General features: G+C 42.3%; 1 protein-coding gene across 1 annotated transcript in view; it reads right to left on the bottom strand.

Moving 5' to 3' along the window:
• Window positions 1-12,495, bottom strand: part of LOC110500278 (kinesin-like protein KIF21A) — a 41,749-nt gene that overhangs the window by 6,203 nt on the left and 23,051 nt on the right. The window contains 15 exon segments of the mRNA XM_021577571.2: window positions 2,185-2,390; window positions 2,579-2,630; window positions 3,157-3,220; window positions 3,961-3,981; window positions 4,294-4,459; window positions 4,709-4,810; window positions 4,944-5,138; window positions 8,537-8,681; window positions 9,965-10,113; window positions 10,251-10,319; window positions 10,427-10,534; window positions 10,704-10,903; window positions 11,417-11,605; window positions 11,858-11,975; window positions 12,091-12,151. Coding sequence (XP_021433246.2) covers window positions 2,185-2,390; window positions 2,579-2,630; window positions 3,157-3,220; window positions 3,961-3,981; window positions 4,294-4,459; window positions 4,709-4,810; window positions 4,944-5,138; window positions 8,537-8,681; window positions 9,965-10,113; window positions 10,251-10,319; window positions 10,427-10,534; window positions 10,704-10,903; window positions 11,417-11,605; window positions 11,858-11,975; window positions 12,091-12,151 — 1,845 coding nt within the window.

Here is a 12,495-nt window from a genome sequence, read left to right as displayed (position 1 = left end):
CTGGGCCACATCAAATCACATTTTATTTGTCACATACACATGGTTAGTAGATGTTAATGCGAGTGTAGCGAAATGCTTGTGCTTCTAGTTCTGACCAAGTGTAAAGGAATGAATAAGAATATGTACATAAAAATATATGAACGAGCGATGGCTGAACAGCATAGGCAAGATGCAGTAGATGGTATAGAGAACAGTATATACATATGAGATGAGTAATGTAGGTTATGTAAACATTATATAAAGTGGGATTGTTTCAAGTGGCTAGTGATGCATTGTCCCCATTAATTTTTTCATTATTAAAGTGGCTAGAGATGAGTCAGTATGTTGGCAGCAGCCACTCAATGTTAGTAATGGCTGATTAACAGTCTGACGGCCTTGATATAGAAACTGTTTTTCATTCTCTCGGTCCCAGCTTTGATGCACCTGTACTGACCTCGCCTTCTGGATGATAGCGGGGTGAACAGGCATTGGCTCAGGTGGTTGTTGTCCTTGATGATCTTTTTGGCCTTCCTGTGACATCGGGTGGTGTAGGTGTCCTGGAGGGCAGGTAGTTTTCCCACGGTGAAGCATTGTGCAGACCTCACTACCCTCTGGAGAAACTTACAGTTGTGGGCGGAGCAGTTGCCGTACCAGGCGGTGATACAGCCGGAAAGGATGCTCTCTATTGTGCATCTGTAAAGATTTGTGAGTGTTTTCGGGGACAAGCCGAATTTCTTCAGCCACCTGAGGTTGAAGAGGCGCTGCTGCGCCTTCTTCACCACGCTGTCTGTGTGGGTGGACCATTTCAGTTTGTCCGTAATGTGTACGATGAGGAACTTAAAACTTTCCACCTTCTCCACTACTGTCCCACCGATGTGGATAGGGGGCTGCTCCCTCTGCTGTTTCCTGAAGTCCACGACCATCTCCTGGTCGACATTGAGTGTGAGGTTACTTTCCTGACACCACACTCCGAGGGCCCTCACCTCCTCCCTGTAGGCCGTCTCGTCGTTGTTGGTAATCAAGCCTACCACTGTAGTGTCGTCTGCAAACTTGATGATTGAGTTGGAGGCGGGCATGGCCACGCAGTCATGGGTGAACGGGGAGTACAGGAGAGGGCTGAGAACACACCCTTGTGGGGCCCCAGTGTTGAGGATTAGCGGGGTGGAGATGTTACCTACCCTCACCACCTGGGGGCGGCCCGTCAGGAAGTTCAGGACCCAGTTGCACAGGGTGGGGTCGAGACCCATGTTTTGTTCCCCGAGCCACTTAGTTATCACTTTTGCCTTATGGCAAGGTGCTCCATCATGCTGGAAAAGGCATTGTTCGTCACCAAACTGTTCCTGGATGGTTGGGAGAAGTTGGAGGATGTGTTGGTACCATTCTTTATCCCGCAGCTGAATCAACTTTAAGAGACGGTCCTGGTGCTTGCTGGACTTTCTTGGGCAACCGGAAGCCTTCTTCACAACAATTGAACCGCTCTCCTTGAAGTTCTTGATAATGCGATAAATTGTTGATTTAAGGTGCAATCTTACTGGCAGCAATATTCTTGCCTGTGAAGCCCTTTTTGTGCAAAGCAATGAGGACGGCACATGTTTCCTTGCATGTAGCCATGGCTGACAGAGGAGGAACAATGATTCCAAGCACCACCCTCATTTTGAAGCTTCCAGTCTGTTATTCAAACTCAATCAGCATGACAGAGTGATCTCCAGCCTTGTCCTCGTCAACACTCACACCTGTGTTAAAGAGAGAATCACTGACATGATGTCAGCTGGTCCTTTTGTGGCAGGGCTGAAATGCAGTAGAAATGTTTTTTGGGGGATTCAGTTCCTTTGCATGGCAAAGAGGGACTTTGCAATTAATTGCAATTCATCTGATCACTCTTCATAACATTCTGGAGTATATGCAAATTGCCATCATACAAACTGAGGCAGCAGACTTTGTGAAAATGTATATTTGTGTCATTCTCAAAACTTTTGGCCACGACTGTACATCATTGAAGGTTACAATGCAGTCTGGGTCAAGTTAAACGTTCTATCCTTCTTGTGCTGATGCACTTGTTTTTTCAACAATAACACTGCTAAAATGTGAAGCCTGACCCATCAAATACAGTAGGTAAGGATTTACTCCGCAAGTATCTCACTGTATTTCCTGTACTATAGTTCTAAAAACTAAACACAAAGACATTTGACCAAAATAAGGACTTACAGTCCAGCTATCCTGGTGGACAGTGCTGAGGGGGACACAGTGAGTTCCCTGTCCCCGAGATGTCCTGCTACTGGCCCCATGTCCCCTGTCCCTTCCTGGGCCTCTGCCAGGGGTAGCAGAGAGGCAGAAAAGTCCCCCGTAGGGGAGTCAAATTCACCACTATCAGCATACAGCAGCTCCATCTGGGTGGTTGTCCTTCTGCGTGCCTGTGGTAGAGGGATCGATCTAATCAATCAATCACTCAATAACATATCCATTCATAAAGAGTGTTTTACAAATAGCATTTATCTCAAAGTGCTTATCAGTAACTTCTTTACTTTAGACTTTATGAAAATGGCATTCAAATGGCATTTAGAAAATGGCTTTGCGTGTGAAGTACTGTAGATGACTGTACCTTCCTAGGTTTGGCCTCTCCACACAGTTTCAGGAGGTCAGAGGCCAATAAACTGAAGCAAAGATAGAGGGGCAATTTACATGTTACACATAGTCTATTGATAGTTTGTTGATGGACTACCCAAAGAAAGTATAATCAGAAATTAAAGATGGATTCCGCAGTAGGAGAAACAGCGCCACTGAATAACCCACGGCCATTTTTATTGTTTTTGTTTAGTGACAAACTACAGGTGAGAAGGGCGGCCCAACGTGATAAAAAAAATTGCATACATATTCTGCTGTTCGATCTCACTGTAAAAAAAAAACACGCCCTGTTAAGAACTTTTTATTTTTTTAAATATTTTTTTATATATATTGACTTTCAATGTAGCAGGTGGAGTGAGAGTTTACTAAAGCAATGCAAAATGGATGTCATGATGTTCAAGGGGGAAAAAAAACAGTGTTCATTTGCAGTAACTTCTTTGTTTTTGTAATATTGCAAACGGATGTGGCAGTCTCACCAATAAGGATTCCTACTTTTAGTGATGAAAATAAATATTCAATATCCTCATTGTCTTGTCTGAGTCAAATGGTGTTTACCTTCCCTCTGTGGCTGGGCTGGGGGTAGAGGACTCATCACTACTGCTGTCATCGCCATTCTCTCCTTGAGGACAGAACCACACAGTACACCTTGTTACACTGGGCCCTCAAATACACAACATGCCTCAGTTACTGCATGTTCTGACATGGGGTAGTTATGGCTTCACAGCATGTTTTCAAATATCCCATTACAAGCACTAAACTTGTGTTACTTTACTATTTAAACTGTTAGAGGTAAACCATTTTCAAAGTCAATTTACAGGATATCACAAAGAAAGCAAATGCATAAGGTATTTTCAAACTAATGCTGCTGCAGCAGCAAAACAATCGTTTGAATTCAAAAGAGCTCTAAGGTACAGGGCTCAAAGTTCAGAGGTCAGTTTAAATACATCAGGGGTCAGACAATATCAAAATGATAGTATAGTATTCTATATATTAGTATGATGCATCTGACGTTTCCATTTTAAGGAGGGTAACTTAGTAAAGGTTGGAGTTGGAGTAGTACTCTACTTAAGGCCTGAACTTCAGGTTAGAGTGGGGGTCAGGGTTTAAGCTAGTGCTGATTCTTTATATTCAGGTCATCCTGAATGAGTCTGCTGAACAGGAGAAAACTATACATCCACAAAGGGGACAGGGGAGGGTCAGACAGGGAAGTGGGGGTCAGACGACAGGGGGCAACATACCACCTCATGGCAAAGTTACGTTCTCAGGTTAGTCTTAAAGGGGAGTTTTAGAGGGAGGAGGGGCTTTAATAAGGGAGACCCATGCTCTCTGGGACCAGTCAGTCTGGTGTCTGTTACTTACCCACCAGTAGGTAACCTATCTCTGTTTGAATTCAGGGTGAACAAACAGGAAAACAGAACAAAGAAATCAAAGGAAACAAAAGTTAATATAATGGAGGCATTTTATTTTACAGTCCTGTTTCAGTGGGTATTTTCCTGGTAGGCTATTTACTAAGAGAATATGTAATGGTACATGTTTTACTGAATCCGAAAGAAAAACAATATGGGAAATACGTTTCTATAATTTGTTATTGTTAGGTCAATCTTTACCATTGTGAATGGACTATAAAATAAAGTGCAACCAAAAGATGAAGAACTGAAAAGCAGCGTGTGTATACCACTGAGCCATCTATACCTTGCAGTGCGTTGCCCAGCAGAGCGTCCAGCTCAGGGTTGAGTTCAGCTTTCTCCTTCAGCATGTGGAACAGCAGCTGGTTCTGAGTGGCGCTGTTGATCTCTGTCTGCTTCAGCCTGCCCTCCATCATCTTCACCTGGGAATCCTTCTGGGCCGCCTGCAGACCCTGGGAGATGCACGTACCAGTAAAATCACACATTACATACATGACAAACACACACATAAATCCCACACTGACAACAGAGTGGTGTGACATTTAGCCCATTGAACAGCAGATACGCATGTTCAACTCTGAAATAAAAATAGTGCTTAAAGTTGGTAGTATAAGTATAAAGCTGGTAGATTTACAATACCCTGAATGCCGCTTAATCGAAAGGTAGAGAGAACTCAGTAGGGACAGGTGTACTGTGGTTACCTTGTTGATGGCCATGTGCAGGAAGTGATCAAGCAGGAAGCGGGCTTCTGATAGGTTACAGGAGCTGATCACCGCGGTAATGTCCACTGTGTCTCCCTCCTCCTGCATCCCAACAACATCACACAGTCAGTCATAATAACAACTCTGAAGAAAATGTGTATGCTGGCGTCAGCTGTACTAATAACTAGAAAGGGTCAACTTCCTGAAGAAAATGTGTGTGTTTGCGTCAGTTAACCTTCGCTTCCTCCATCTGCATGATGTTAGCCTGACAGTCAGCGATGCTGTCGTTGATGTAGTCGATGTTGGCCGCCAGGGCATCCATTTCTTCGTTCAAAGACTGGATGCTTCGGTCCGTGTCGGTCCCCTCTGTGGCGATCTTCTCCCTCTTACGAGACACCTTCTCCCTTCGCTTGGTCAGGTCCTCACGTTGCTGTAAGAGGCAGGAGGAATGGAGAGAGAGGAGGAAAAAAAGAGTTATAAAAGTGTTTCCGAATTGCGTTCCTTTCTAGCTATTGCTTTACGATCTTAGAAGTAAAGGAGCCTGGAGGAACCTTTTGGGGTTCTAAAAATTGCCACACAGGGGGAACCTATCCAGGTCACAAAGGTTCCTCGAGGAACACCCCTGAAAAGGTCATTTGATGAACCCCTGTGACACGAACAATATGTTTTTCACATAAGTGCCACAGGATAGGGTTAAAACTGTAGGCATTCATTCTGACTGGACTTGCTGGAGATGGTGGAGAAGCCTCTGGCTCCGTAGACCGTGTGTTCAATCCCAGTGTTTATCCCCCCCCACTTTTTTTCTTTTAGTGGCTAGTTTTGATGCAGTCTCCTGACGTCCCGTTGAATTTCGCCTTGGATCTCGTGTGATCCCTCTGAATATAATATTAACTTTGCTGATTACATATACAGTGCCCTCAGAAAGTATTCCCACGCCATGACTTTATTCTCATTTTGTTATGTTACAAAGTGGGATTAAAATTGATTTAATTGTCTTTTGTTTTGTCAGCAATCTAGACAAAAACCAAAATGTTTTTAATTAATGGAAAATAAAACACTAATACTGTATATCTTGATTAGATAAGTATTCAACCGCTAAATCAATACATGTTAGAATCACTTTTGGCAGCGATTACAGCTGTGAGTCTTTCTGAGTAAGTCTCTAAGAGCTTTGCACACCTGGGTTGTACAATATTTGCCTATTTTTTTTTTTTTATGATTCAAGCTCTATCAACTTGGTTGTTGATCATTGCTACAGTAGTCAGCCATTTTCAAGTCTAGCCATAGACTATCAAGCCGATTTAAGTCAAAACTGTAACTAGGCCACTCAGGAACATTCAATGTCGTCTTGGTAAGCAACTCCTGTGTAATATTTGGCCTTGAGTTTTAGGTAATTGTCCTGCAGAAAGGTGAATTTGTCTCCCAGTGTCTGTTGGAAAGCAGACTGAACCAAGTTTTCCACTAGGATTTTGCCTGTGCTTAGCTCTTTTCCATTTCTTTTATCCCCAAAAAACTCCCTATTCCTCGCCAATGACAAGCATGCCCATAACATGATTCAGCCACCACCATGCTTGAAAATATGAAAAGTAGTAGTCTGTAATGTACTGTGTTGGACTCGCCCCAAACATAACGCTTTGTATTCAGGACAAAAAGGTAATTACTTTGCCACATTTTTTCAGTATTACTTTAGTGCCTTATTGCAAACAGGATGCATGTTTTGGAATACTTTTATTCGGTACAGGCTTCCTTCTTTCACTCTGTAATTTATGTTAGTATTGTGGAGTAACTACAATGTTGTTGATCCATCCTCAGTTACAGTATTTCCTCTCACAGCCATTAAACTCTGTAACAGTTTTAAAATATCTATTGGCCCCATGGTGAAATCTCTGAGAAGTTTCCCTCCTCTCCGGCAACTGAGTTAGGAAGGGCGCCTGTATCTTTGTAGTGACTGGGTGTATTGATACACCATCCAACGTGTAATTAATAACTGCTCCATTCTCAAAGGGATGTTCGATGTCTTATTTTTTTTTAATTACCCATCTATCAATAGGTGCCCTTCTTTGCGAACTATTGGAAACACCTCCCTGGTCTTTGTGGTTGAATCTGTGGTTGAAATTCACTGCTCGACTGAGGGACCTTGTATGTGTGGGGTACAGAGATGGGGTAGTCATGTTAAACACTATTACTGCACACAGAGTGAGTCCATGCAACTTATTATGTGACTTGCTAAGCACATTTGAATACTTATTGACTCAAGACATTTCAACTTTTCATTTTTAATGAATTTGCAAACATTTCTAAAAACGTAATTCTACTTTGACATTTTGGGGTATTGTGTATAGATTAGTGATACAAAATCTCAATTTAATCAATTTTAAAAATGAGGGAAAAGTCCAGGGGTGTGAATACTTTCTGAAGGCACTATAGAGCCATGACAGTCCTCTGAATGCAATGCCATCTTTATATAGTAATAAAGTAGTAACTTTTCCAACATTGGGATTTGTATATAGACGGGCTACAATATCACGAAAACGATGCATGAGCTTCAATGGGGCAGAAGGTGGTGTGTTGTGATTCTGGATGGCAAGATAGCCAGCAACAATGACAAGAAGCTGCCATATGGGAAATCGTAGTTGGCTCGTTTCAGCTAGTTGTATCTTGTTCTTGATACCATGTCTTGTTTTGACTCATGTCACAGCTATGCTAATATGAAAAGAATTCGCTAGCTATGTATTTATTGTGCAAATGTATTTGTTTTCAATAAACATTGGATACTAAATATAGTTTGTCTACAAATCTAAGCCAACCCTGTCTTTTTTTGCCACATTTAGTTGCGTACGCGTTGGTTGGGTTGCTAAACAACCAACCGGTCTAAAGGCTCTTGAGGAACTCATACAAGTCTGTAAGCCTCATTAAAGCTACAAATCTATCAGTGTTCAACCATAACATAACAATAACAGAAAATATGAATGGGAATTACGTTTCTGCCCACGGGTGGCAAAATAGAACTATCTGAAAGCAACACCCTTACTAAACTAAGCCACGCTCCGCAGTCTTCTTATCTGACCCGCTGGGTCATATCTTAATAACCCAGCATCAACATCCCAACCTGGCCCTTTTTAAAGAAAACGACCCAACTTAAGTGACCCAATTCCTGCAACCCAGCAGTTGGGTCATCCAAACAACCAAGTATTTTTAAGAGTGTTGGCTAGGTTGAAGATACTATAGCTAGCTAGCAACCTAAGCCAAAACCTAATAATTATCATCATAAACAAATGTCATTACCATTACAGTAAACTTTTCGGGAATTAAAACAGGAGCTACAGACATATAATATAATTGGCTTGACAGCCAATGATGTATTACTCAACATTGGTATTAAAATAGTACCCGTATAGGAATGGGTAATTGTTTACAAGTTGCTAGCTATCCCATAAAGCCATCGGTGAAAACAACATTTTTATCTTATTCTGAATCTGGCAGCACAACAAATCCAGTGGCGAAATAAATTCAAAGTGCTCTGCATGTCCCGACAAAAAGGTTCTCCCAGTAACCTTAGCTAAATTTAAACTTTAAAGGTTCCTCCAAGAACCCCTCAACTAACCAATGGTACAAATATGAACCCATTGACTGCAATGGTTCATGGAGTCACCCTTTTTCTAGAGTGTAGCCAAAACGGCAAAAATTATAGGTCTCTTTATACTCCCCTGTCGGTTTTTGCCTTTTTCCACTGACAGAAAACCATGTTGGCATCAGTCTGATAGGAATACAGTAGACCTGGTAGTAATACAGTAGAAATACAGTTAAACTACAGTGGATCTATTTTACCTTGAGGAAGCGGTTCATATCAGCCTCCATGTTTGAGATGGTCAGCCTCTGCATGATGATGTCAGTGATGCGTCTCTCCAGAGACTGCCATTTCACCCGGGCTGTCCTGGTGGTGTAGACACTCCCCGTCCTCAACGGGTACTTCCTGATAAGTGGAATTCAACAGAGGTCAGTTGTTGACTTGTTTATTGTCCTGTTTCAGCTAGAGTAGGAGTCCTTCCATGTACACAAATCAAATCAAGTAAAAAGTATAATAAAATGTTATTTACCACATGCTTTGTAAACAACAGGTATAGACAAACAGTGAAATGTATACGTACTTACGGGCCCTTCTCAACAATGCAGAGAAAATATTTAAAAAATGATAACACAAGGAATACATACAAAATGAGTAACGATAACTTGGCTATATACACAGGCAGAGATGGGCAGTATTTATGTTACATAGAATTGAAGTACATTGGTTTAATTACTTCTGAGTATTTTGACATTTGAATAACACTGGGCTGAACTACACTCCAATGTATTTAGTATTTTCAAAATACTAAATACTTTCCTAAATGTTTTATAGTGGTACACATTTTGTGTCCCCCCTTTCAACCTGCATTGATATCAGTCTGATAGCACTATGGTGTGATAAAATCATCTGCTAAATGAATGACAGGTAGCCAAGCAGTTAGGAGTGTTGGACCAGTAAACAACAAGGTCGCTGGTTTGAATCCCTGAGCTGACTAGGTGACAAATCTGTTGACGTGCCCTTGCTCTGGATAAGAAAGTCTGCTAAATGATGTATATAACACTTGCAAAGCATGCTGAGTATTATTCTAATGAGCCCTGCCCTGAAACAATTCAATTTGGTATGTGCATTTTCATATATACGTTTACATTTTGGTAATATAGCAGACATGCTTATCCAGAATGACTTGCTCAATTAAGATATATAAACAACAATATATCACAGTCATAGCAAGCAAAATGTTTTTGCAACCGTCACTGAGAATGTTGTTGCTGTTTGGGCCGGATACTTGTATTTTAAAATACATGTATTTTTATGAAATACATTACAAATATGTATGTTGTAGTTTATTTTGACACATTGATCTTTTATGGTATTTTGTATCTGTATTTTGTAATTGTATTTTGTGATTTTAGCCCATCCCTGTACATGGGGTACCAGTACATAGTCAACGTGCAGGGGCATGAGGTAATTGAGGTAGATATGTACTGTAAATATAAGTAGGGGTGAAGTGACTAGGCAACAGGATAGATAATAAACAATAGGAGCAGTGTATTTGATGAGTCAAAAGAGTTAGTGCAAAGAGGATCATCGCAGATCGTCTGGGTAGCTATTTGGTTAACAAACACATCATGCCTATGCACATGGCAAACACACATGCACACACACACTCTCACCCACACCATCAGTACCTTGGGGTTCCATTGGGGGCTACTGCCCCAGCAGAGTGAGGTCTGCCTGGGATGCCACGGTGTGAAGGGTCCTGGAGGGGCTCCGGTAGGCTCACCTTTCTGTTCACCTTCCCTGAGGTGGGCCTCACCTGTCTCCTCAGAGCTGTCACCTAGCGAAGGGGGAAGGCAGGGCCACGTTCCGTATGGATAATTGCAACGAGTCCAAAAAGGACAAAGATGTTTTGTTTTCCATTGCAAAACGTTTTAATACAGTTTGCCATACTGAACATGACCCAGTTTATCTTACCTCCTCATTTTTCCTGCGTAGTACCAGGTCCTGCTGCCTCTTCTGAGCCTCCAGCTGTCTCAGTTGGTGCTGTAAGTGACAGACACATAATATCAATACCATTTAACTTAATTGAACTTTGTCACAGACTAACACACAACTTCGCAACACACATTATTTCCTGTCTGTAACGTTACCTCATGTTTGCGCTGGTCCTTCTTCAGAGTAGCGATCTCTCGGTTGCGTCGGCACTCTGACACTCTGTTTTTCTCCTGCACCTCCTTCATCTGGCGCATCAGGCCCACCTAGCAAAACACCCACCATTTACATGTCACTCAATCAATCAGTCAATATATACATCCATCCATCCCCCCAACCAACCACCTACCCCCAATCGACCCCCCAATCGACCCACCCATCCCTCCCACCCACTTTACCATCACCCCATCCTTCCATCCACACTTTTTTCTGTACCTTTGTTTTCTTCATCTCAGCCACATCCTGGTTGAGTTTCTTGAGCTGCTTCTCGTACTGTGATTGGTTCTTGAGGAGGCGTGCGTGTTCCTTCTGGGCTGACTGTAGCTTCTGCATCTCCTTGTTCATAGAGCTCAGCTTCTTCTCATATTCTAACTTAATCTTCTTAGCCTTCTCCTCCGTGCACGTCTCCACTGAGCCTGCAGACACAACTAACTCAGCTAAGCACGGGCACCGGTGGAAACAACACAACACAGTTTGGTTCAACCGACACAGCTCAGCACAGCCACAATGGAATATCAATCAAATCAGTCATTCAAATGTTAGCCTTTTTAAAGCAACCGTTGTCACAGTCACCAAGTGATTTACAGAATATGACAGCCCTCTAGAAATAAGAATGTTTAAACATAAGCGCATGTAGTTTATGGTGTCTAAAATAACAAATAACGATAGAGAGACTTACACAAAAATACATGAAATTGTTATGTACAGGTATGGTGTCATTGGTGGTGGAAAGGATTAGTTAGATAGAGTTAGTTATATAACTCCATAATATACTCACTCTGAGATCTAGCGACATAAGCACCTAAACAAATAAATGCAACCCTTCATTAATCTGTCACCATATTCCTGTGCGCCTCTGCTGTACCGATGTTGTGACCATGATGCATGACATCATATCCTGTGCACGTCTCTTTCTCTCGTATACGTACCCATGTTGTGCAGCACCTTGTCCCTCTCCAGCTGTGTGTCTCTGATCTTGCTCTGCAGCATCATGAGTTTCTGTTCGTACTGCTGTTTGAGCGTGTGCAGACGGCGCTGGCTGTTCTCCAGCTCGTCTATCAGCTTCTGCTTGATGGCGATCTCACACGTGATGTTGGCCAGATCCGCCTGGAAGTCCTCTGTTCAGAGTACACACACAGAGCTAGCTATATGAGACGGGCTTCATTGACATATTCACTATTCTTCAGTACTTTTATTAAAATAACAGAATAATCTAATCATGGTGAATGAATAAGGAGTGCTAGACCTGGGTTTGAAAACTCTTCACACACTCCCCACAGCCCTCCAGGACCAAAGTTGCGAAGGCATTCTGTATGACAGTGTAAAAGCACCTTTGGATGTGTGTGTGTGTGTGTGAGAGAGAGTTTTACCTTTCTCATCCAGTTCTTCAGAGTCGGACTCGTCCGAGCTCTCCTCTCCCTCCATCTCATACTCCTCCTCTTCTCCCTCCAGCTCCTCTCCTTCCTCATGGTCACTGACGTGGTCCTCCTTGTCCACACACATTTACACGATGTGAGTACAAAGAACACACACACGGCACACACACACACACACACATACACACTGACATAAATATGCCAATTAAGGACATTCTTAGACGTACCCCCTCAGCCTCGTCGTTGCCTCATTCCTGTTCGTTGTCTGGTACCCCCTCCTTGACCACACTGTGAGAACAGAACCAGAGGTTTAGGTAGCCATTGACCGCAAACGCAAGACATCAGGTCACTAGACTATCAGGGAGCACTACCATACCATATAGCACTACCATACAGCACATGAACACACTATCTTGATTTTTCTGCATAATGTAAAAATGCATTCAAGGTTAGAATCACAATTCAATCAGAACCCAAATCATTTGTTTGTTAGAATCATCCTTGAAGTAGACGTTAGTGAATGATTGATTGACATTATGTGGCTGCATCATGGCAAAAAGAGCTGAATCTTTTAGTTCATTTATTTTAGTTTAAGGGTCTCAACAATGCAGAAAGAGGGAGAGGGGTAAGGA

Source organism: Oncorhynchus mykiss, chromosome 21 (assembly GCF_013265735.2).
Source record: "Oncorhynchus mykiss isolate Arlee chromosome 21, USDA_OmykA_1.1, whole genome shotgun sequence".
NCBI classification, from domain to species: domain Eukaryota; kingdom Metazoa; phylum Chordata; class Actinopteri; order Salmoniformes; family Salmonidae; genus Oncorhynchus; species Oncorhynchus mykiss.
The sequence above is the reverse complement of the archived record's forward strand: the minus strand, read 5'-3'. Positions and strand labels throughout refer to the sequence as shown.